We start from the raw sequence: 26360 nt of genomic DNA, 5'->3' as shown, positions 1-26360 counted from the left end.
ATTGATGTTCTCCTGAAGAGCTTGAGCAGAGAGACTGCAAAAAAGACCATATAGGACATTTCCATCAATACTACACTAAAAACATTCACCTTGTACAAGAATATAGTCAAGGGTGGATCTTCCAATAAACAGTAAGTAGCATTAACTTTAGCCATGGGCATGAATTAGATTGCAACAGTTCACTTTGGTCATTTTAAACTAAATGACATCATATGATAGCAAATAATGTAAGTATAATTAAAATATGAGAATGATGTTACCTTTGAATGTAGACATAGCTGAACTGTAGCATTGGAATGTCAACTAATGCAGTCTTCTGATAATGAGAAAGATTAATACATATTTTTATTATAAAAATTCAGATTTTTTCTTAGTATTAGGGTTAGTACATATAACTACCTGTATACAAATACAAAAGATGTTCATATGGAGTGTTACCATTTAGACTGCTACGTAAATGTGTGTATGCAGTACCTGGTCTCCTTTGATCTGATGGGGTTTCTTCACCACCTCTCTGATGAGCTGCAGTATGGTGTCCGTACGGAGTGTGTTTAGTGCCTTCACTAGATCCACCAAGGTCATTTGAGAATCACTAGCATCTGGTAAAATCTATGCATGCGTACACAAACACACACAAAATTTAAAAGCATAATTCCAGACACTTACTGGATGATATGTCATGTTTGCATTCTGATATCTATAGTTCACCTTGTTTCTGGAACGTCTTTTGCGACTCTTCCTGCTGCTCCATACAGCGGCCACAGAGGCCATGACCTGCACCCCAAACTGATGAGTCAGTGGCGTCAAGAACTCCAGAACCTTTTGCCTCAAGATCTACAGAGAACAGAAACACATAACTGGCACCACTAAGCAGACAACAATACAGCAACATCTTTATGTCAACTAAATTTTTGTATCAAATATACCTATATATACCTATATATATATATATATATATATATATATATATGTATCAAATATACCTTTGTGCCTTTAAAATACACAGAAGTGGGTGAGGCTCTGCTGCCATGGGTGGAGTCACAGCCCTTGACCACACCCCAGAGTAAGGCCATGCTGCTAATCATGTGCGGAAACTCCTCCAGAATGGCATTGCTAGCATTTCGTAGGTCTGGGACATCAGAGCCTGCAGTCTACAAAACAAGAAAAGACAAGACAAAACAAAAAACAACAGTCACATTAGTGTTTTGAAGTTTTAGTGGCAATCCTGGCATTTTTGATACCCATGGCAAGATCAGACTTGTTTGCAACTACAAACTGTATATCAGTGGATGCACAGTATATTAAGAAAAGGAGAGTATTTGGTCAGTGGGAATGGATGATACGACAGAAATTTGGCTCCCTAGGTGAATGTCCACGTCACCTTTGCCAGGATCGGCCACTATTTGCTTTAGCAGGTGCTTTTATATCTTACTTTCTTGTGGTCTAGAAGACAATAGTGTGTGATAGTGGTCAGTCCTTCCAGCAGTGTCAGAGGATAGTCAGGTGCTATGTTCTCCCTCTTTAAGGTACTACTAAATAGAACAACGAAATAGACATTCAATTCAAGCTATGGTTGCAATAAAACAACAAAAAGTATATAGACATCTCATCGGTCAACACTTAATGTGAACCCACTCTCGCACAGATGCAAACAACCACATACATTACTTACTTGTGTGAAGCTTTGACTCCATCGTGCTCGTGCTGTTTAACAAGCTCATCCAGGTTCCTGCAGATCTGGGCAATTATGGGTGATACAATGATGGCCAGTGATCGTCCTAAATACGGCAACACTTCACAAAGTAGAGTCACCCAGGCTGGGTGCATGGCACAGCCATACTGTGGGTGCAAAGCTCGGGCTGCTGCCGACACAAACATGCCCTGAGCGGTGATAGGCTGACTGGCTACGTAACGCACTGCTTTGATGGACTGCTGGAACATCACAGCTGTTTGCCACTCTCGAGCCAAGGCTGAAGATGGTGGTTCTGCATGTCGCTGTGGGTTGGAATTGCTTTGATCATGATCTTGTGCTTTGGTTTGTGGTGGACACACGTGGTGCTCCCAATACAATAAGAACTTTTAAAAGTTTCAGTAGGGGCAATCTGAAGTGGGTGCTCAGCCCAGATCCCATCCCGGCCAAAGTTAATCAGGCTCTCTTCTGAGATCTCCCCTTCATCTCCTCCTTGGTCTTCTTCAGCAATTTGTGCTGTTCTGGCCGATCAGCTCTCTGGCAGACATACATGGAGGCAGAAAGCGTTAGAAGGACGTATTGTTGAACCTTGTAGCCCCAAAGAAGGTTGCGCACCGCCTCCAAGCTAGCAGTTCCCTTTGCTTCCCCGATTTGAGCTTGCTGGCGACCCTCACCAACTGGATCATCAGCTCTGTCAGCACCTCCACACTTTTCACCTGGACCTCCCGATTGGCCTGGAGTTGGCGAGTGGGAACGCTAGCATAGGAGGGATAGTGAGAGCGGAGATAATGCATACACAGGCAGGTGAGTAGCTCTAGCAGGAGAGTTGGTGGAGAGGAAGGAGAAGATGGTGAATGGAGAGGAGAAGATGCTGGCTGGGGTGGGTCAGGAGTGGCTCCACTTGGTGGAGTTGAGGTCTGCAATCGACCATAGAAGCTGCCACCGTCCTGAGCCTGACGGTGCCTCTGCAGAAGGTTCTGGATGAGGTTGAGATGGGCAATGGAGCTGCAGTCCAGAGAAGTACTGGAGAGAGCCTCCACAAATGGCCCTGCACTAGTCCGGAGGATGGTGTCTAAAATAGTGAAGGCATAGAGAATTCGGCTGCTCTCATACTGCTGCTTATAGAGCAGAACATGGCGGAACAGCGAATCTACTGCCTCGCGTTTTTCACGCTGACGCTTGAGCAACCGGGACTTAGCAATAGCCTCCAACTGACCATCATCTTCATCACTTGAGAGCGAATCTGAAACCTGCGTGCGTTCTGAATCCACCCTCTGCAGGCCATTGGCCACACCCTCCTCCTCTACACTCCCATCATCATGGCGCTGCAAGTAAGGGGCGGAGCTTGAGCTGGAGTTTTCAGTGGAGTTCTGAGTGCCACTGGTGTCTGCAGATTCGGTGTGTTCACTTTCCTCTTCTTCCTCTTCCTCTTCGTCCTCTCCCTCAGTCTCTTCGCTCTCACTCCGGGATATTGTTGGGGAATCTGGAGGCGTTAGTTCTGGATCTCGTTCCAACTCTGCCCACAGTGCTTCACGGTCTACTATGGTGATGCGTCTGATAGGGCTTTCTTCTGTTTGGCAACTAGGAGTGAGGTTGTCTCCAACACTTTTTGTGATGGATCTGTCTCTCCAGGTCAGTGCCTTTAAATTACCTAAATCACATATACAGAAAAATCAGACCCCACAGCGAGAACAAGAATGAACTCTTGCTATTGCTTTCAGTCTTGAATGGTATTTGTGCAAATTACTATATTCATTATTTTAGATATAGGGGTATATCTAACAGTTTACTTAATATTAGTCTCACGTAGCCAGACCTTCAGACCAACGTCAGACATTTCTTGGAGCCTTGAATGGTCTAGGAACGCCCAAGAGGCAATATGACTGACAGGTAAACCAACCAAGCACGTTTTGTTTTGTGCCATGACATGTTTAGGGGCGTAGATTCCCTAAACTTCTATGCCATGAACTTTACATATTTCACATAGTTTTTAAAATCTATCATTGAGTTGATCATGATAAGCGCTCATTGTCACAGCTGTTAACACAATGGCTTTCTTCTTCCATAATGGGGTTTGGCGCCAGTGCACTCTTTGTTTCCATGTTAAAAAACGCTATTCTGAAGAATTCAACCAATCAGATGCCGACTTCGAAACTCCTGAAGTGTTTCCAATTATGTGTGCTATATGCATCAGTCCGTGGGTGTGAAGTCTGCGGCTGAGACTACCTTCATATTATAATTGCCTTACAACAATTGAAAAGGATTCTTATCGCTAATTACGGTTTCAAATTTGTATTACATAAATCTGTTTCATTTCAGCTTTTAACTTCTAAACTCAAGCACAGGTAACATTGTGTGTAGTAATCTGGTATGTGTGCATGCGTGTGTTTTGATTTCATACCAACAGAGAGATTCTGTTTGATGCTTTGTATAGGTGATCTCTGTGTTTTGGGGTCCAACAGTAAGAGCAGCACCGGTTCCAAGATACGGACCACATCATTGAGGGAGAGAGCCCGCACCAACCAGTTCTGTGCTGCGGCACTAACACTGCCATCCTGATTGTTCAAACTATCTAGTACCACAAACAGAGACCTAAGAAAACAGAAAAATATATAGTGAACTAAGTGTATATGGCACAAAAATATGGATGAATATTACTGAAGTAAGCAAAAGTTTAGATAAGAAATATGTATATGACTTGTCAAAGGAGCGGTTGAGAGAAGTGCTGCGACTGGTCTGGATCTCTCGTGTCAGGTGCCACAAAACCGAGAACCTGTGGAGCGCCTCCAGACACACAACCTAACACATACACACACACACACACACACACACATACACATGTTAATAAATGTTTACAATAGTGTGTAGATATTAAATGAGGAAAATGCAGTACCTTGTCTCCACTGAGTAAACCCAAGCAGACGATGTCCTCGCAGATGGATGCAGATGGAGCCAAGCAGTGAAGCCGATAGAAGAGCTCCACACAAGATACGTGATGCTCTCTACGCTCCGTGTCCAGCTGAGCCCATAAAACCTGAGATACACGCTACAAGAGAAATAAAAAGATAATTAAAATGAAGAAAAAAGTCACATTGAAAAAAAAAAGTTAGATAAGGCAGCTATTTTTTATGTAGACGATAGGCACACAAGTACAACTCCTATCTACTTGAATGGAGAAAGACCAAATTAAACCATTTATTCCTCAAATCATGCTAGTCTGAGTAGTCCAGATAACATACATGCACCTACGCAGAATAAAAAGAAATAGGTGATGCCTCTATCAAAAGGGCAATTGGTTCTATTAACTAAAATGCAGGACTTCCACAAAATAATGTGTATTACCAAGTAAAAGTCTGTGGAATCCTCCAGAGTTTTGAGAACAGCTGGGTAGATGGGAGGCAGGGTGACCATTTGCAGCTGTCCGCTGAGTGGGTTTGCGTCAGAGTTCTTATAACGTTTATTTTTATCCTGAATGACGAGGGCTAAAGACTGAGAGTGATTGATCAGATCCAGCAAAGAGGAGATTGCAACATGTTGCACCTACAGACACATAAACAAAAAATATGTATTATAAAATCATTAAGTTTTGGCAATGCAACCATTAAAGGAAATTTTTCCATGTCAAAATACTTTGTCCAACTGTGCAGAGGCAACTCTAAGTAAGCGATTTGTAGGCCAACGATTCTGAATATAAACAGTGCATTGCTATCAATACATTGTTCTGTTTGTTTGACAACATCAATTTCTGACTCAACCAATAGTTTGGGGGTGGGACTAACTGATTCTAAGAACATTGGTAGACGGTGTGTGGAAATAAATTAAAGGTGGAAATAACAGACAAGGTTTCTGAGAATATCATCTTGCATGTTCCATTGAAGAAAGAAAGTCCTATATCCTTGGAATGACATGAGAATGAGATGATAAGAGAATTTTCGCTTCTGGGTGAACTTGTACCTGGTAGTCTTTTGTCAGGCAACACAGAGTCATCAAAGACCTCAGCCAGTCGGGAAGGGTTCCCTCAATCCCTGAGGAGAGAAACAATCAGTTTTTGAGAAAAGAACAAATCTGTGTGCTGTGACATGCTACATGAAAGCACAGTTTAAAGTAGCAGTGGAATACATTTCCTTTATTCACCTGTCTTGTTGAACATAGATGTGTGCAGGTCTTGGTTCTCTTCCTCAGTAAAATAGACGGGAAATGTTATGCATTCCAGTAGAAGCTGGCAGATCACAGTGAAGGCCTGGCGGCACGACTCCGTTATCTCCCCTTTGCTCTTTGACTGGAAATTTCCCATCCACTCCAGCTCGGTTGGTCTGTGGTCTTTACCTCCATCCGTAGAAGACCCATGAAGGGCATGGATCCTCAGTTTACTAGGGTTGAAGAACTCAGCAAGTCTGTCTTTGATTAAGCCCAAGTCTCGACTGCCTTTCCGTTTCGATGGAGAACGCTTACTGCCTCTAGGGGAAGCACTAGGATCTAGCTGACTTGCTTCTTCCTGTTTCTTTTTCTCTGGATCCATGACATCTAACAAATGCCTGAGAGATGAACATGAGTGAGAGAGAGAAAAAGAAAAGGCAAATACAGTGAGCATACATGCTGCTCGTTGCAGGGCCAGAAAAGAATACTATTAGTATATTTAACCAGGGAGTCAGGGGCCTCTGGGGGCCTCAACAAACTTCCAAGAGGGATTATTTAAAACATTTAAAATAAGACAAATCAAGGTTTAAAAGTGCGCCTTCTATTTAGTTAATACAACTCCATGGGAACTTTTGTAATGAATATAGATTTTTTTAGTAATGCCAAACTTAAACTTTAACATTACTTTTGAATTTTTGAGAAAAATATATATATATTTTTAAATCCTTAACATCAATATTTGTAATCCTTTTCTAGGAAATTAAAAAAAAGAGGTGTGTTCCAAAATATTTGCTTACAAGAAACTAAGCAATAGACACTGTTTATGGATTTTAAGTATTATGAATACAAAATGCAATGACCTCACTAATCCATCTAGTTATTTTAGTAAAAACAAAAAGTTTGCTCTTTTTAATCAAATTACATTATATGCAAAATTACACTTTTTGTGCATTTACCACACTGCTAATGGAAGGTCAAGTCAAGTACATTGCATTCTGGAATGTATTATTCCTTGCAGTATTTTCTGGTTGTACAAGCACATTTTAATTTTATTATTTCATGCATACAGAATATATGCATGTTGGGCACACACAGTATACACTAAATTACCTTGTGATCACAGATGCCAGTATGTCCTGCACACATTTGGACATGTTTTCTATAGTTCCTCCTTTTCTCCACACATCCTCTGCTTCAGGGTTCACATCAGAAGCAGGATCTGATCCATTACGGCCTGGTAGGAGATGCTGTTCAGATGGAGATGCACTCAGGCCTAATCCACTGTCTTCAGAGCGCAAAGGAGGGTATGGAGCTACACCTGGCTCTGCCTCTTGTGTCTCCTGTCCATTTACACCACCCTCACTGGAGCTGTCATCATGGTTACCATTCACCTGGTCACTTTCCTTGACTTTGGTGTTGCTCATCACAATCTGTATTTGTACAAAAATAGAGCCCTTTTAAAAAACACATTTCCAAACTATAATATGAATGGCATTTAAACTTTAATTGTCTGATCATCAAATTTGAAACATTTTCCACAACAAAATAAAACAGCCCAACTGTTTTCAACATTGATACTAATTAGAAATGTTCCCTGATCGTGATGTGTGAAGGATCATGTGACATTGAAGACAGAATTCAGCTTGGCCATTATTATTTTAAACTGAAGTAATATTTCACAATGCTAGTGTTTTTACTTTAGTAAAATAAATGCAGGCTTGGTGATCATAAGAGAAACATAAAAATAATAATAATAATAATAATAATAATAATAAACCACCAAACTTTTGGATGGTAGTGTACAGTAAATCTGACCAATCTTACCTGTGTTTGCTCCAGATCTTGCATCTGTGGTTCAGCCTCCACTTCCATATAAGCCACAGGCATCTGGATCTTACTGAGCACTTTATAACACGCTCTCATGGCCTGCGTGAGCTCCTGTAGGCTAAGGGATGTCATGTGACTATGCAGTGATTGTAGCATGCTGCCCAACATCTGTGGCAGAAACTGCATCTGAATGTCTGCATAGAGTTCCTAATAAGAAAGCCAAGAAGTGCAATGAGACCAAATGACCCAAAGTTTTTAAAATCTCTCCAAAGATGATTCACCAGATCATACCAAAGGAATAACATCCAACAGGAAGATAATGAGAGTTGAGAGCTCAGTCACTGAGGGAGGGCTACTCCAGTCTTTAGATGGATGCTTACTTGCTGGATCACGCAGTGAGCTAATAAACAAACATAATAATAGGCATTATCACATCATCTCATTTATGTTTATGTAATGCTGTTTATTATGAGTTTGTGTGTGTTTACCTGAGACAAATTTGGAAATGTCTTGTCATGTAGTCCCAGAGATAATTACTGGTCATGGCACTCACAAGCATATTGACAGTCTTTATGATCTCAGAGGAGTTTTTGTTCTCCTTGATTTTACTGCACAGATAAGTAGACAGTGAACAATCAGAAATAGCATTCATTGTTGTGTTAATTATTTTTGTACATTTCTACTACCATTCAAAAGCTTTGGGTAGGTTCGACTTTTGGAAACAAGTTTCATATGTGCACCAAGCCTGTATTTATTTGATCAAAAAATACAATGAAAACAGTACATATTGTAAAATATTTTTTACAACTTAAAATAATTGCTTTCTGTTTTAATATATTTAACACATTAGTTGTGTTGCTTAATATATGTATGGAGACAGTAATACATTTTTTGCAGGATTCTTTGATGAATAAAACGTAATGCATCTTTGTTAAATAAAAGTATTACTTAAAAATAAAAGTACATAAATAAAAATCTTACCGACCCCAAACTTCTGAACAACAGTGTATATTCACTTACAGCTAAATTAAATTATATATAGGATATAGATATGATTGACCAATTGCAGCATTTTGCAGTCAAATATTTTTCTATAATTAAACTGAATGTATGACTATTATCCCTTACAACCAGTTTTGAACTTTTTGATAGTTTCACAAGTTTCGTAGCACTCTGCAACCACATATAAACACATTTATTCATTTATTTGTAAATGGGCAAGCAATAAGCGGGATAATGTACAGTCAGACAGTCATAACTGTAAAATAATCCCCTTTAGGATGATAAAAGCCTGATCACCATATCAGGTTAACTCATTAAGTCACTAAAGCAGGTTTTTACTTCTCTTCTGAACCCTTGTGTTGTATTAGATCTGGACCCTAACATTATTTGTGTTCTCTGGAAATTAAAACCATGTGTTGCTAATACAGTTCTCTACTAGTTAATCAATGGGGGGGGGGGAAATGAGCATTGATTCCTTCCCTCTGACCTGTTGAGTTTGCTGCCACTGAGGCTGGAGTTGAGATTGTCCTCTCCCAACATCACTTTACAGTAGTTGTAAAAAGCTCTGACCACCTCTAGCAACACATCAGACAACACCAATGGTCCTGTGTGTGTGGGAGAATGCAAAGATATAAATAATTGTGTAAAACAGATCCAAAGTAAAGCTTTTTACAGTTTTTACAGTCTTTACCTATTTCAGATTTGTCCAACAGGCTAATGATGATGCGAAACGGTCTGAGATACTCGATTAGATTGTCTGGGTTGGCCTCTATATCTTTCTGCTTCAGAATATTCACCACAGCCTATGAACAAAATGTCAAAAACGAGTTGTGTTCACCATGCATGTACAGAATGCAAACACTGACATATAGGGAATGTATAGGGACTCTTTAGTATAGAGAAAACTCTACTTGATACATTGACTAAGCTGTTATGTAAAGTATTTGAGTTGGGCTGAGTCGAGTGAGTGTGTTATCTTCTATACCTGCACCAGTAATTCTCTGGAGTGTGTACTGAAGTAGAATGCAGTGTATTCCTCCACAGTGTTAAAGCGACTGGAGTCTGCAGCCACCATTCCTCCTTTGATGTTCAAGCCTGAAAATACACACAATCACTCATTCAATACTTTTCAATTTTGAGCCTAACTATTCTTTTAATAGATGAATTCCATTTATTTTATGAAACCGTATTTCTGTGGTATTGTGGAATTTTCTGGAAATTTGTCAGCGATACCCAGCATCCATGCGTAGAGGCGTCGATTCAGAGACATATCTCTCCTGAGCAGGGTGAGTGAGGCAGCAGACACCACACTGATCATCTCATCTCGATTCAGTGGAATGGCATGTTCCTCAGGATCCTACAGACCGGATTATTTTAATTAAATATTTCACAGATGGTCTGGGACAAGTTTATGGGTGATGACTGGTTACGCAAATGTAGATGGAATTTAAGAAAGAAAAAAAAAAGAAGACGGATAACCTGGCAGGTAGTGAAGGGGAAGAAGTAGAGAAGGATTTCCAGCATGTTTCTCTGGACCAGAACATTTGAGTCTTGTAAGGCAAGACAAACAGCTTTCACCTGAAACAGAGAGATGGGGAGGAGTAAGGTGTACATTTCAGTTACGCAACTCCTTTAAAACAACAGACCTCAGTCAGAGTTAGACACCATGTGGAATTTGAACCGAACGACTGACTGTGAGGAAATAAAGAATAGTCTGTAAACACTTAAGTAAACACTCACCACTAGTCTGTGGTCTGTTCCAAGCATATTCTTCTGTTCTCGAGCAGTGACTGAATGGTCAAAGTGTGCGACGATGAAGAGGGAGGCTGGGAGCCGTACCAGAGGACATATAAGCAACGAGCCCCACAACGCCCCATAAAACACAGACTGACCCACAAACAGGGACAACTTCACAAGCAACGCATCCGTCCTGAGACAGGAAGAAAGACAGTTAAGAACAATAATACGTGCTGTAATGATAATGCAGCATTTTCTTAAAGAGATAGTTCATCCAAAAATCTAAATTTAGTCATAATTTATTCACACTCATGTCATATTTTTGTCTTCAAAATATCTTTTGTGCTTAAAAGATGAAACTCATACAGGTTTGGAAAAACATGAGGGTAAGCAAATAATGACAGAATATATTCCAGTAACATTTTTTAGAAACATTTTCAATACTTTCAAACAATAGCTTATAACATTACTCAAAGTTACGTCCATTTTCTAAGCTTGCCTTTTTTATGACTTTCCACGTTGGCAAACAATCCATCATATTCTCTGACAAACTTAATGTCTTGACTAATCTAAGTCTATGATCGAATAACTAATCTAAGTCATTTTAAAGAATTTATTCAAAAATATTTTAAAATGTTGTTGCTGGGCCACTTACAACAGTGACACAAGAACCTGTATTTTAAGATCAATAAGGCTGCATACTTTTACTCCAAGTTAATCCATGTAATCTCACTTAACATTAAATTGGTTACAGATTAATTGAGGCACAGTTGTATTGAAACTGACAAAGTAGTTCAGGGTACAATAATGAGTATGTTGTAGAAATATGAATATTGTTTGGGATAAACTCTCTAGAGTGTCACCATGAGAATCATTTATTGTCTGGTGTTAAGTTGCACCTCTCATAGACCTCCGCGCCCTCCTCCAGTCCTGGCAGTAGGCCCATGATGAAGGCCTGCAGGCTGGGTAACAGCGCCCTCTGAAGAGGCAGGAAGTACCGCTCGTACAGCGTCAACAGAACTGGCTTCACCGACATCGCTGCATGACCCAACAATGGGAACAGTCCTGAGCTGTATACACACAAATACCACCATAACTGCCTATGAAAGTAAATCTTACAAAATCTATATTTTAAATATGTGTGATTGCCTATTTGTATCAGTTCTCATTATTAGAATAAAAAATGCATTAATATTATTATAAGATACTACGGAGCCCTGCACATGACATGCAAGAAAAAATAAATAAATTGTGCACACGATTACTATTGCGTTCCCTCGATTTACTATTGCGTTCCCTCGATTTGCTAAATCGTGCGCACGATTTAGCAAATCAAGGGAACGAATTAGTAAATCGTGCATACAATTAATAAATAGAGTGAACGAAATAGTAAATCGAGGGAATGCAATAGTAATCGTGTGCACGTTTTAGTACAGTGAGGAAACGAATTAGTAAATCGTGCACATGATTTAGCCTTCAATTTTTTTCCTGCATGTCATGTACGGGGTTCCGTAAGATACATTTAGAAATATATAAAATAAATGTTAAATATATTAACACATTTATAAAAAATATAATTAAAACATTAATTGTGTTGATATTAATGTAAGTGAACATTTACTGCATTGAAAAAGGGAATGCAGTAAATGTGCTTGTGTATCATGAATATGAAAAAAAAGAATTCTATATATATATATATATATATATATATATACACATTTTTTTTTTGTGGGGGTGAAATATGACCTTCACATCTCTATGTAGGATTCACCCAGTGTTTATCATTAACACTAACCTGTATATGAAGAGATCCTTGGCTAGCCATTTTGTGCCAATGATTTTGAAAATGACCTCATAGGTCTCAAGTGCTTTGAGATGGACGCCGCTGGGCAGGGCAGGATGCAAACACTGAGCCAGACGCTTCCCGATGATCAGCCTCCGCGGTAACAGTGAATACTTTAGATTACTCTGGAGAGCCTGAGAAACACAAAGAATGGAAGAGCAGAGCAGGATGGATGATGTAAATAACTGCTAAATTATACTGACAGGTCAAAAGTTTTTTATAAGTATCGATATAAATCTAAAAAAAATTTACAGACTCTAAACTTTTGAATGGTAGTGTTTATATAAACTAGTTGAAAATGATTGTACATACATAAACTATACCACTAAAGCAAGGCTAATTGTAGATTGATTACATCAGTAAAATAAAATGACTGTCAGTCTAAGTTACTAGCAGCCCACACATCAACACATATCTCAGTCAGCAACCACATTTCCTGAACAGTTTTTCAAACAAACAACCAACAAGATCTCAGAGGAGGAACTAGGCTTAGTGTGTTATTGCCCAGCTCTTGAAACATGTTCTACAAGACATACCATCGATAATGTCACCTGATATACAAAGTAAACATATTCTGAGTGTGTTAAAAAGGAAGGTGTTGATCATAACATCACATTAGAGTGAAATATCTGAAACAAATACACAAAACTTAATCAATATCCCTCCTTTCCATGTTGTTTTGAAACTTGCCTAATATCCGGAAAGTCCCATTGAGCAAACAAGAAAATCACATGCCATGTAAAGGATAGGGGGAGAGAAAGAAAGAAATTTCACATGCAAATGTGTTTAGAAAAAAAGGAAGAGGAAAAGGGAGGTTGAGATGAAAAGTACAGTATTTGTCTAATCTTAAGGACAGTTAACATGTCCTGTTCAACTCATTCAAATCAGCTGCACTTTGTCCATGAATGATGTGTTTGAGGTCAAGCAGTAATGTTATACTCATGGCCTTTTTTCAACAGGACTGAAGACTAGAGAGGAAAGTCTCACTTCTCTTAAAAAATGAACTTAAACTGAAATAAGTAAACTTCCTCTACTTGCAGAGGGAAGTAAAGCCAAAGTGTGCCTTTTTAAATTCTAAAATATTCTCTACTAGTTTAATGTGAAATTATACGCAAGACATTTAGAAATTGATTTCTCTGAAACATAAAAACTCTCTGTTGAGCTTTTTGAGTTTTTTAAAACAGGAATCAGTAAAGAGCTGATATTGACTCTGTTTTCCAACTGAAGTGTATTGATTAGTTTTTTTCCAGACTTTACCTTGTTGAGTTTTCCTAGCGAGGAGATGAGATCGGCCCATTCACTAGATGATTCAAAGTTGCGCAGCGCCTTCTCAATGACTGCGGCGTAACTGCGATAACGGTAGTCATTCTGAAGCTCGGCTTCCTCGGGATCCATAATGCCTCAGTCCCTTCCCAGCATGCTTAGCATCTGTCTATGAAACAAAACAGACTTTTCAGGAGAAATCCTGCATCACAACTCATGATTGCACAAAGGAACAAATGCAACAAAGTAGGGTGAAAGTAGGGAGAAATCATAAAAAACAAAAACTATACTTCAAGTCATATGTGGCTTATTAAGGAGTGGTGTGCTATCACTTTTCTAAGCAATCAGGCTTATGATTATTACCTCATGCCCAATACTTGGGTTTAATACATTAAATGGAAAGAGAGAACCAAAACATATTTAGCAAGTAGAACCCACAGACTAAGAAGAGTAAGCAATCCTAGCAACTCAATTATGAACATTTCTACAAAGTCTATAACATGAAACTATGGCAACAGAGTATACTGTTGTAAACACATGCCTGAAACAATTTATAATGCCATTTAAATGTTCGGGGTCAGTAAGCTGATGCTCACTATGACTACATTTATATGATTAAAAATATAATAAAAATGGTATTTAAAATGTCAGTTTCCATCATTTTATGTATTCAGCAGCCATTACTGCAGAGCAGACTTGATTCAGAAACCATTCTAAACATGTTGATATGCTGCTCAATAAACATTTCTTTTACCACAGATAAAAACTGTTATTTAGCTGATTAATATTTTTGGTGAAATTGTTTTTTTTTTTTTCAGATTTTTTTAAATGAAGGTAAAGTGCAAAAGAACCTCAAACTGTAAAGTAGATGTCACTTATAATCTTCCATTTCCAGTACTCAATTTCTAAGTAAAAAAAAAAAAAAAACTTAAATGGTAGTGTACACATATCAGGGGTGTCTTCTCTCAAGCGAGGCACTGCCTCCTGAAAAAAAAACCTGGATGATAAATAAATGACAGTACAAAAATATAATCAAAACAAGTAGCATATAATCCACTGATTTTTTTCTAAAGTAATACAGTCCAAAAGAGACATCAGCAGATTACAGAGGGACACAGCATCTCTTTTGCCTCCCCTGAGCTCATTGTTCTCACAGAGGTTCATGCCATGAATGCAGGGGATAACAGCAAAATACAGGCAACAAATCACATGAGAGCAGTCAGTGCATCCATAGCACTATTATTGGCTGATTACACTGTCAGTATAATCATATTCACAAATCTGCAAATCAGCCTTAATGAGTCAAACTGATGGAAATTAATGGATTAAAGGCAGAGCAATGATTCTGAACATAACCAGTATCAATAAAATGACATATTGACAAAATAATAGCAGAAAATGCATCTGCATTATTCTGTGTTGGCCAGCTCATAAACAGACATTACAAATTAATACACACCAAAAACAACAGACAGTATAAGCTAGATTATGGTCTCTGATTAGATATGGAGACATCTGTTAGCTTTCCAGTAATAAAAGCCCTGAAAACACACACACATACACACATGGAAACACACACTGTGACACTTACATCTGTTCAATCTAATGCTGTGAGCATCAAACGGGCATCTAGAGATTTACAGAGGATTTAACAGACAGAAGCAAACCCCAAAACACATGCCTGTTGAACACAAACCCACCTAAACAGTCTGATCATGCTACTGATTCACACTACCAGTTCTGCTTTCTGTTTTTACCACCCAGAAATGTACAAGACAACTCCCATTATGGATTTCGACTCATTACAGTCCAATTAGTAAGCTGCTGAATATCAATTACTGATTTCAGCTCCTGTACTTCATTCACACATCAAAGAGATTCTGTGTATGGCAGGGGGAGGCACAAAGCCAATATAGCGAACACAGACACTCACACAGTTATCCTGGCTTATGTTTTTAACATCATCAGCAGCTTACGGTCATTATAACAGCAGCTCATTGAAAAGGCTGCAAGGAAGCAACAACAAACCTTTAAAATTACGATGGATGTTATGTCTTAAAAATTACAGATCCATTTTCAGAAAATAAGGTACAAAAATTGCCAGTGGGGCAGTTCCTTTTCAAAAGGTAAATTTTGTACCTAAAGGGTGCTTATTGGTAACTCAGGGATACATATTAGTACCTGAAAGTAAAATGTACCTTTTGAAAAGGTAATGCCCTAGTGACAGCTTTTGTGCAGCATTGTTATTATCATCCAATTTCGACAACTTATATACATACTGATACATTTTCTTTTTATTTGCAATAGAAATCTTTTGTAACATTATAAATGACTTTACTGATACTTGTAAACAATTGAATGTGTTTTATTTTTTTGCAGAATAAATATATAAGTTTAATTATCAATAGAAGTGCTTCTTTACAATAAAATCCTATTGACCTAAACTAAATGTCATGTATAATCGCCTATTTACAGTACTCAATTCATGCACCACATATTGTGAACAATCTCCACCTTCTAAAGCAAGGAAACAGGATTGATTGTCAGCCAATCTACAAAGCATATACTGTACACAACCAGCTCTCCCGAGGCCATGCATTTATGGTACAGAGTTGCACAGAATGATATTGGTCTATTGATCTAGTCATTAATCGTGCTCCTCTTAGAAGCATACCAGTGAAAACAGTGCACTGGGAGCCAGAGAAATGTACAGCAAACGGATATATATGTGCATGTGATAAATACCTAGGCCTTCATTTCTGCAGTTATAAAGGAGGGGTTTTGCTAAACTCCTTTCACAATATTTGAGCAACAGTTTCATTCAAGCAACAGTGAAGAAACACAACATACAGAGACCTGTTATGCAACTAAAATCTATCCTTTTCGCATCCAGTGACTTCATGGCTACACCGCAGTACATCATATTCAACATGCATATTCATTCTTTGACCTTTAATCATTGCACATTTTCTATATTTCTAATGGAAAACGTGTGGCATTATGCTGGATGGTTGAATTTATTTAAATAAGAATAATACAAAACATTTAAACTAAAGAAGTACACATTTAAAAAAAAAACCATTCCACTTAATGCTGGAACAATAATAAGCAGAATCAATCACATATAAATCTTATTTTTTTTTAACTACAGCATTGATTACATAAATACTATTAGTACAGCATTTACAATAAACTAGCCATTACATTTTTATGACATTCATTATGCTACACCATGTCGGATGTTATTGAGAGAATTGAATGACTCACTCACTGCAGCAAAACAGGATGGTCGACGACAGATCACAGGGACTCGTGCCAAATAACCATACGATGCTAGATAAATCGACGGTTTAAAAACAGTAAAAGGCGAGCGCAAGAGAGGGCAGATACGCCATATTAATATTCAAGGCTGTAGACAGCAGAAATTGAATCGCTCAGCTGATTTCCACCGAAGAGTTCATTTGTGTACACTTCCTGATGGGCGGAGGGGGACGAACCACTTGGCGATGACAAGGGGGTGTGGCTGAGACATACAGTTTTGTACGCTTCTATTGCATGCCTAAATTATATCGAGTTCGTTTAAATAAAGACACGCTAATTTTTAATAACATTGAATTTAGTATCCGTTTTAGGGCTGGGCGAAAGCAGGGTATTTATGAGAGAGCTACATTCTTTGCCAGCTTCACCCCTTTCGTTGGTATCTTCCAGGATGTCATCTGTTTACTTTACTTGCACCAAGCTGTCACATTTTGTGGCGGCTGACTATCAGTGCTTTAGTGATATAAACAAATAACAACGCATGACAGATTATGAAGCAGTTTACCAAGGCCTCGTTACACCATAAATGGTGTATAATTTGTGAAGTAGTTGAATGAGCATCAACTGAAAACATGGCTAGATAACAAGAGAGAGACTGTCAGACAGATGTGTAACATTATATAAATGTGACATTTATATAGTGCATACAATTCACTGTTATTTACTTGTTTATTTATTGAAAACTAAGAAGAAATTAATACTTGTATTCAACAATTATGCTTTAAATGCATCAAAAGGGAGAGTAAAGTAAAGGTTCGAAAGATTAGTTTAAATAAATGCTGTTGGTTTGAATTTTCTATTTATCAAAGAATTCTAAAATAAAAGTTGATGTTAAGAAACGATTCTTGAGCATAAGAATGCTTTCTGAAGTATCATGTGAAACTAAAGGTTGAAGTTACGGCTACTGATAATTAAACTTTGCCATCACAGGAATAAATTACATTGTAAAATATATTCAGATATAAAATGTAATAAAACTTCACAATTTTATTATTTTTAATCAAATAAATGGCACTTTACTGAGCATGAACGTTTTCTTTACATTAAGCAACTAGTATAATAGGCTATATTTTAAATCAAATAAATGCAGCTTAAGTGAACATAAAATACTTTTTTATAACCTTAAATAGTATAGTAGGCTATATTAGAAAATGCATTAATGCGTTTAACACAAACTGACCCAGTGAGATAATCTACAGAAAAAAAACATAAGATATTTTCCACAGCAAACACTGGTCTTAATTTGAGTTACAATTTAAGCTACCAGTAACAAAACAGTTTTGCTCCTGAAAAATGGCTATCCAGATACAGAGTAGCATAGCTCAGTAGGTGGCCCCTTTTATGTAGCTATGCAAAGCAGCTCTTATCCAGTGCACTGTTTGAGTTCTAAAGTATTTTTCAAGATAGCACAAAGGTTTTCACTCTAATTCTGGGGTTAAAACTTGTTAGGAATGAGAGGAATATCAAACATTTTTTTGAAAGGACAGAAATAAAAACCTCTACCACTTGAATGAGTTGAGCTATGAAGGTACCTTTGGCGCAAAACAACTGAGCGTCTGTGACAGTGGAATTTGTAGCTGTAGAGAATAGCAACATGTGTACCAGTAAATTTGAAGTCAAAGACAAAAGTTCCAAACGTGTATGTAATTTTCACTTTGCAGGCAAACCAATCCTATTCTATGAATCACAAATCAAGAAATTTGTATGCTCACATGTTTTGCTACTGTTGTTGCAGTGAATATGGTGCAAAACACATTCACAGATCTGCATAAAAAATGTGAAGTCACAGTCAAATTTTTGCATCTGCAAATCAGTATGTGAATTCTTGCAATGAGATTTGCACACTTGCAGAATGTTTTCTTATATATTTTTTCCCGGGAAACTGCTTCAAAAAAAAAAAAACAATGCTTTTTTTTTTAAACCCTTTTTCTGAATTCTGAATCTGATCTGTGACGTTGAATGGCATTTGGTGGCACCAGGGTTGATTCTTGGAATTAACCTGCAAGCACAAGAGAGAGAAAAAACATTCGGTAACACTTTCTATGAATCCCATATTTACAGTATAATACATTAAGGGTATTCTTAAGGCATTATAATGAATGCATAATGCATTATAAAAACCATTATAATATGTTGTATTATCTCATGAATAGTCATAACAACAATTAAAATACATTATAATACTTATGTATTGGTGGTTATAACTTTTAAGAGTATGATTATTTATAACACAATGAATATCAAATTAAATTTACTACATTTACTTATATATGTATTACTGTATATATTAGGTTACATTTTATTTTGATGGTCCCCTTATAGTCTGTTGACTATAAGCAACTTTGCAACTACATGTCAACTTACTCTCATTAGAGTATTTGTAGGCTTAGGTTAAGGTAAAATGTTGACGTACTTGCAAAGTTTTTATAGTCAGTTTGTCTGTTGATGCACCATCAAAATAACCAAACTGATATTACAATAAAATTAGTTTATACAGATGTGGCATATTACACATTAATAAGGTATCTGATCTTACAGCTGTTTGAGAAAAAAATATATTATTATTGTTATTATTTATAAGTGGTCTTTGCTTCATGTAAAGTAACATTAATAACATGGCAAGATATATGAATTATAATACATTATAACTGAAAAAATATAATCCAATGTTGCTTAAGTGGATGCAACATGTTCTTTGTGTGTTTTAAATCATCATACTCTTAAAGGCTATAACCACAAATAAATAAATATTACAATTAATTTTGTTTTTATGGATATTCATGATACAACATATTATAAGCTTTTTTATAATGCATTGTGCATTCATTATAATTGCTTAAGAATACCATTATAATTTATCGCAGTGGATAAGACACATGCCTTTGGTGTGAGAGACCCGGGTTTGAATCCACTGTGAGACACCAATGTGTCCCTGAGCAAGACACTTAACCCCTAGTTGCTCCAGAGGCATGTGAGCTCTGACATATATAGCAATTTTCCGTAATGTAATAACCTATATAACCTAACTCAATAAAATGTGTACCTTATTCAGCACAAGTTGGTTTGGATTAAAGCATCTGGCATGAATGTAAATGTAATGCAAAATCAAAATATTTTGGGTTACCTAATTCTACGTTTCAATAAAATGGACAGCTGGCCATATAATGAGCCCCTCATAATCAACATCTGTGCTTTTGCTTGAAGAAATCTCATGTAACAGACAGTCACAACAGCTTTTTATAGTTTATGGTCAGAAAAAAACTACTACCATACAACACTTAAATAAACAATATTTGTTAACCAATCTTGCTAATACAGGTCCTTCTCAAAAAATTAGCATAATGTGATAAAAGTTTATTATTTTCCATAATGTAATGATAAAAATTAAACTTTCATATATTTTAGATTCATTGCACACCAACTGAAATATTTCAGGTCTTTTATTGTTTTAATACTGATGATTTTGGCATACAGCTCATGAAAACCCAAAATTCCTATCTCAAAAAATTAGCATATTTCATCCGACCAATAAAAGAAAAGTGTTTTTAATACAAAAAAAGTCACCCTTCAAATAATTATGTTCAGTTATGCACTCAATACTTGGTCGGGAATCCTTTTGCAGAAATGACTGCTTCAATGCGGCGTGGCATGGAGGCAATCAGCCTGTGGCACTGCTGAGGTGTTATGGAGGCCCAGGATGCTTCGATAGCGGCCTTAAGCTCATCCAGAGTGTAGGGTCTTGCGTCTCTCAACTTTCTCTTCACAATATCCCACAGATTCTCTATGGGTTCAGGTCAGGAAGGTTGGCAGGCCAATTGAGCACAGCAATATCATGGTCAGTAAACCATTAACCAGGGGTTTTGGCACTGTGAGCAGGTGCCAGGTAGTGCTGAAAAACGAAATGTTCATCTCCATAAAGCTTTTCAGCAGATGGAAGCATGAAGTGCTCCAAAATCTCCTGATAGCTAGCTGCATTGACACTGCCCTTGATAAAACACAGTGGACCAATACCAGCAGCTGACATGGCACCCCAGACCATCACTGACTGTGGGTACTTGACACTGGACTTCAGGCATTTTGGCATTTCCTTCTCACCAGTTTTCCTCCAGACTCTGGCACCTTGATTTCCGAATGACATGCAAAATTTGATTTCATCCGAAAAAAGTACTTTGGACCACTGAGCAACAGTCCAGTGCTGCTTCTCTGTAGCCCATTTCCTGCACACGCCTGTGCACGGTGGCTCTGGATGTTTCTACTCCAGACTCAGTCAACTGCTTCCGCAGGTCCCCCAAGGTCTGGAATCGGTCCTTCTCCACAATCTTCCTCAGGGTCCAGTCACCTCTTCTCGTTGTGCAGCGTTTTTTGCCACACTTTTTCCTTCCCACAGACTTCCCACTGAGGTGCCTTGATACAGCACTCTGGGAACAGCATATTCGTTCAGAAATTTCTTTCTGTGTCTTACCCTCTCGCTTGAGGGTATCAATGGTGGCCTTCTGGACAGCAATCAGGTCGGCAGTCTTACCCATGATTGCACTTTTGAGTAATGAACCAGGCTGGGAGTTTTTAAAAGCCTCCGCAATCTTTTGCAGGTGTTTAGAGTTAATTAGTTGATTCAGATGATTAGGTTAATGGCTCGTTTAGAGAACCTTTTCATGATATGGTAATGTTTTGAGATAGGAATTTTGGGTTTTCATGAGCTGTATGCCAAAATCATCAGTATTAAAACAATAACAGACCTGAAATATTTCAGTTGGTGTGCAATGAATCTAAAATATATGAAAGTTTAATTTTTATCATTACATTACGGAAAATAATGAACTTTTATCACAATATGCTAATTTTTGAGAAGGACCTGTAGCTAGTCTCGTTCTGTGGGTTAATGAAGAGCAGCAGCTGGTGGCTAACTCGGCTAATATAGTTACTAACACTCACCTGTCTTTAGCACCGCTACGATTACAGAAGACATGACAAATGACCACAACCTGAAAATAAAATACAAAAGATGTACATAACAAGGGTGTTTATTAACTCGGTTTTCTTTTATATTTTAACGTTAGCTAGCAGTTATGCAACGTATGTCTGACATTCTCCGATAGTAATATTGGATAGTGTAGATGTTCTGATTTGCCAAAACTCTCTGAACAACAGTGCCTTAGTTTCTTCTACAGTGACTTCACATTTTTGATGCAGGTGTGTGAATGTTTTGCATCATTTTCACTGAAACAATAGCAGCAAAACGTGAGCGTATGAGTTTCTTGATTTGTGATTCGTAGAATATGATTTGTGCACCTGCAGTGACGGAAGAAGGTGTAAGTGTTGTTGTTGTTTTTTACAAGTTTGCAACGTTTGTCTGTGACTTCAAATTTACTGGTACACGTGTCTACAGACGCTCAGTTGTTCAGCACCAAAGATACCGTCATATGATCAGATTACATGTGCAAATTTTGAGTCGCTGGCGCCCTCTTGTGTTTATCATAAAATCAAAATATAAACGCTGGCGTTCGACAACGAAAGCAAACCTATTCAAACTTCAGTTAAAAATTATGATCCAATGAAAAATGTAGACAAAGATCGATTTAAATAAATAAAATAAAAATAAACTTTGTTTTAATAATGAAATAAATATTTGAAGACCCAGAGAAATTTCCAGCTACAACTGCTGAAGTAAAGTCAGTGGATACTTTTAAAACCTAGTTTATAAAACATTTAGAGAGACCAAAATGTTTAGAAGGTCAAGGTGGAGTCATTAAACTTATAAAAACTGAAAAAGTACCCAATCTAAATATTAGTGTAGCTATCGCAACCAAAACAAAAAATAAATTACAAAAATTAAAGCATAAATTTGCATTATCACCCATGAACTGTATTAGTTTGGTTTTGGTACTGTGGTATTAATGTAATCACATATTCATTAGAAATATGGTGTCATGCAATATTTCATTTAAAAAATATTTTAAAAATAACACACAAGTTTAAATGTTACATAATATTTATTTTGTTCACAACTGGACAAGATAAATCAATTACACACTAGCAGAGAGAGGTTGTTCTATCGTCACCCCCTGAATCTTGGTTTGATTAGGTCTGGTCAGTCCACAGGACTTAGGTCTCCCTGATCAGCTTGGTGAGCTTCTGGATCTTTGTCTTGGTAGACATGTCTGCATACTTGTCACCAATGCTCACGATCATGCCCCCAAGGATAGAAGGATCAGACTGTGAGGAAAAGAAACACATTAAACATCTGTAATAAATCCTTTTGATTAAAACAATCATTTATTATGCATTCAAATTCACAAGGTTGAGTGAATGACGAGACAAAACAAGGTCATTTTATAAAGGTTTTGCCTAATTCTAACTCAATGAGCAGATAACGTTTTAGCACTCTTTCTATGCTTTGATACATTAGGAATGATGCAAGAAAATGAAGATCGTCATCCTTTTAAACTTCAGAGAACAAAATCTAAATCAAAACATTATGCTGACCTGAATACCCTTCATTTTAAAATTAGCACTTTAGAATATAATGAAGCCAACTTTTGGGAACAAGCCCTCCTACCTTGGTCTCAAGTTTGATGGTCTCTCCCTTGGCCAGGAAACCATTCAATGCCACCTTCAGCTCTGCAAGACTAGCTTCATCTAGAGGCTGTTCACAGACACAAAAGGTTTCATTCAAAACTTTAATGAATTACTAACACAAATATTTTACGCACCCAGAATACAAAACATTTACTTTAGTATTGATATTAACATGTAAATGTATTTGTGCATAAATGTATGCACAGCTTACCTGAGCGGTGGTGACTGAGCATGTGACCTCTCCTCTGTGGGCACTCATCATTTTGCCAAAGGCTGTGATGACATCAGGGGTCAAGGTCAAGCGGCCATTTTCTGCTAGGACATCTGAAAACAAAAATAATTGTAAATATTCATAAAAAAAAAATACTCTTTCAAACCTATAAATTACTCCTAATTTACTAAATGCAATTATCATGAATTTCAATGCTTTTTAAGTCACTCTTCTACACACTTTTCACTTAATATGTGCAATTGTTTTTTAATTGCATCATAGTTCTCATTGAATCAACCTGGGTGATAGAGAAAATAAAGGCTGGTTGGAAAACTCACTGATGAGGTTGATGGTAATGGGAGAGAGTTTGGCCTTAGTCAAAGCATCAGTGAAAGTCTTCTGTTTGACACTGCGCTTGACATGAGGATTCATCACGATACTTGACAGCTTAGGATCCTTAATCAGGCTCTAGGATGTGGGAAAAGGGAAAGATGAGCCAGAATTGATTGAAGCATTATGGAAAACAAGCAGAAACAAAGAGACGCAAATCCAAAGTGTAACTCACAGAAACACGGCCAAGCTCCTGTTCGACCTTATCGAGGCTCTTCTGCTTGCTGGCCGCAGAGAACAGGGCAGTAGCATAACGTCCCTCCACCCCATAGATCTGGATAGGAGGCTGAAGAAAGATACTATGGTAAGAATACAGCTAGCATTTATTTTTAATACACAATAATAATTATATTGCTACAGTGTGCATGCATTTTATAATTATATATATATATATATATATATATATATATATATATATATATATATATAGATAGATAGATAGATAGATAGATACACACACACAAGTTATAGTTATATATTATAATATATATTTATATACTGGCATGGATGATTTTTAAGGCTTACCCTGACAAGTTTTGCTACTGGTCGGATCACAGAGGTGCTAAACTGACGCACCTGCGGAGAGAGAAACAGTAACTTGCACACATTTTTTGACAGATATAACAGACTCTCAATGACACGACCAATAATCTCGTATTCCAGTAGTGTCACTCAATGCATTCCAAAACCTACTAAACTGAACTGTAGAATCAATTCTACATACTTTAAAACGTACAGTATAAGGAGCAGAAACGCATCAGGTTCTTTGCAAAACGTAAAAGAATCCATGTATCGAACACAACTCAAGAAAGAGACGATTATTAAACATTTGAACATTATGAACATTATTAAATTAGGCGGCTTTTACAAAAAAGCACACGGTTTGAATGATTGTACCAGGCTGCGGATAAGGCAATGCCCGTCAAGGCCTCGGTCCGTTATCAGAAAAAGCGGCTTGATTCACATGGACAAATACTTTTATTTTCCAAAGATTACTTAGATTTAACTAAACAAAGCCAAACAGCTCGTGGTTTACCATACAAATACCAAGGTTTTTCAGAATGTCCTACCTGCAGCCCCACTCCAAGCGCTGCCATTTTCTCCTGCGACTGTGTAGGTCAAAAGCACTGCGCATGCGTGCTAGTCTGGGAAGAACTACACAGCAGCTGCGCTCATGCATTGTGGGAAATGTGGTTAGTCATGTCAGTGGAAAATTACTCCGAAAAAATGACGGAATACTTAAAAAATAAAACGTTTTGGAAACTTATTTATAAAACTTCCACTTATTATTTATTATTTTTTATATATATACATTTCTTTCTTTTTTCCCCCTTGAATCAACTACCTATTGGTAACGTAGCCTAGCATTCATCTTAAATCTGGTGGCCAGTCCAAAATAAAAATCAATTTAGGTTTGCCAAACCTGATATACAGGTATTACAGAAAGCTTGGAAACATGCTTAAAGATCACAGTTCTAACCTTCAATCCTGTATTGTAAAATGATCAAGGTCATCCCTATACTGACTGCAGTAATTCCTCCAGCATTTCTTTATTAAATTAATGTGTCTAAAAAGATTTATGTGCCCTTATTCATAAATGACAGTACCTCATCTCAGCTGATTTTAAAGAACACCTTAATCTTACGTTCTGCTATTTAATTAAACTGCACTTTCTCATCTGTTTATTTTGTTTAGTGAGAGGACAGATGCAGCTCACCCCATGAGCAAGTAGGTCAGCTGCATATGACATCATGTCACAAAATTATCTTGATCCTTTCACCCAGATACAGACTACTGATAAAGATATACCATAAGCAATGACTAATTGTGTTTATTTTTGGTGCGTTCACTACTGTGTGTGTGCACTTTGGATGGGTTAAATGCAGAGCACGAATGAATTCTATGAGTCACCATATTTGACTGTATGTCAAGTCACTTTTTCACTTTTTACATTGGATGATCTTGGATGGACCTTGCGAATCTGTTGATAGACTAGAATTCTGTTCTGTTATTTTCTATTCTATTCCATTCATATTATATTTCTATTCTTATTCCTTATGACAGAATGGCTGTACAATATATTTCTTTGTTGGATTAAATGATAGCATAGATACAGTAAAACTAAGGCAAACTAATTTAGTAAAGAACATGCTTAATGAGCACTGTGGTGCATTTCCAGATTGTTCTTATATCTGCAAAAGCCCTGCCTAATGATTAATCCAGGAGGTTTGATCGTGGCTAAAGAGGGCGATTTCTAGTAGTTTCCAGTATTAACTAAAGGACTGCAAAAAAGTTAAATCATGTAAGGCTCTTATGATAATCTCTTGTATGGGGCGTGGTTTACCCGTCGATTACCCACCCTGGCC

General features: G+C 37.4%; 2 protein-coding genes across 2 annotated transcripts in view; both read right to left on the bottom strand.

Moving 5' to 3' along the window:
* Positions 1–13631, bottom strand: part of LOC113108527 (protein dopey-2-like) — a 21791-nt gene extending 8160 nt beyond the window's left edge. The window contains 30 exon segments of the mRNA XM_026271705.1: positions 1–34; positions 261–316; positions 475–609; positions 709–834; positions 984–1151; positions 1433–1532; positions 1673–2061; positions 2063–2095; positions 2097–2197; positions 2200–2347; positions 2350–3341; positions 4092–4282; positions 4389–4489; positions 4584–4736; positions 5033–5230; positions 5645–5715; positions 5825–6225; positions 6938–7257; positions 7652–7861; positions 7946–8054; positions 8143–8262; positions 9144–9261; positions 9348–9459; positions 9642–9751; positions 9890–10013; positions 10136–10234; positions 10397–10586; positions 11293–11463; positions 12189–12370; positions 13494–13631. The exon segment at positions 1–34 is cut by the window's left edge and continues 71 nt beyond it. Coding sequence (XP_026127490.1) covers positions 1–34; positions 261–316; positions 475–609; positions 709–834; positions 984–1151; positions 1433–1532; positions 1673–2061; positions 2063–2095; positions 2097–2197; positions 2200–2347; positions 2350–3341; positions 4092–4282; positions 4389–4489; positions 4584–4736; positions 5033–5230; positions 5645–5715; positions 5825–6225; positions 6938–7257; positions 7652–7861; positions 7946–8054; positions 8143–8262; positions 9144–9261; positions 9348–9459; positions 9642–9751; positions 9890–10013; positions 10136–10234; positions 10397–10586; positions 11293–11463; positions 12189–12370; positions 13494–13631 — 5400 coding nt within the window.
* Positions 13632–22788: 9157 nt separating this feature from the next.
* LOC113108526 (ATP synthase subunit O, mitochondrial-like) lies at positions 22789–25154 on the bottom strand. The gene is made up of 7 exons (XM_026271704.1): positions 25065–25154; positions 24520–24570; positions 24170–24280; positions 23943–24072; positions 23605–23717; positions 23374–23460; positions 22789–23030 (listed from the first exon to the last, which is right to left on the bottom strand). Exons 1-7 carry the CDS (start codon positions 25089–25091, stop codon positions 22920–22922), a joined length of 630 nt encoding a protein of 209 aa, XP_026127489.1. The 5' UTR covers positions 25092–25154; the 3' UTR covers positions 22789–22919.
* Between the last annotated feature and the right edge of the window lie 1206 nt (positions 25155–26360).

Source organism: Carassius auratus, chromosome 9 (assembly GCF_003368295.1).
Source record: "Carassius auratus strain Wakin chromosome 9, ASM336829v1, whole genome shotgun sequence".
NCBI classification, from domain to species: Eukaryota; Metazoa; Chordata; class Actinopteri; order Cypriniformes; family Cyprinidae; genus Carassius; species Carassius auratus.
This window is presented reverse-complemented; position numbering and strand designations above follow the sequence as displayed.

Bases quoted from the DNA above. Each gene is read 5' to 3' on its own strand.
- LOC113108526 (XM_026271704.1), bottom strand. From the start codon at position 25,091: ATGGCAGCGCTTGGAGTGGGGCTGCAG. The intron at 23,718-23,942 runs GTGAGTTTTCCA...TTTTGTTTTCAG, and splicing joins CATTACCATCAACCTCATCA to ATGTCCTAGCAGAAAATGGC. The intron at 23,031-23,373 runs GTAGGAGGGCTT...TTTTCCTCACAG, and splicing joins CCATCAAACTTGAGACCAAG to TCTGATCCTTCTATCCTTGG.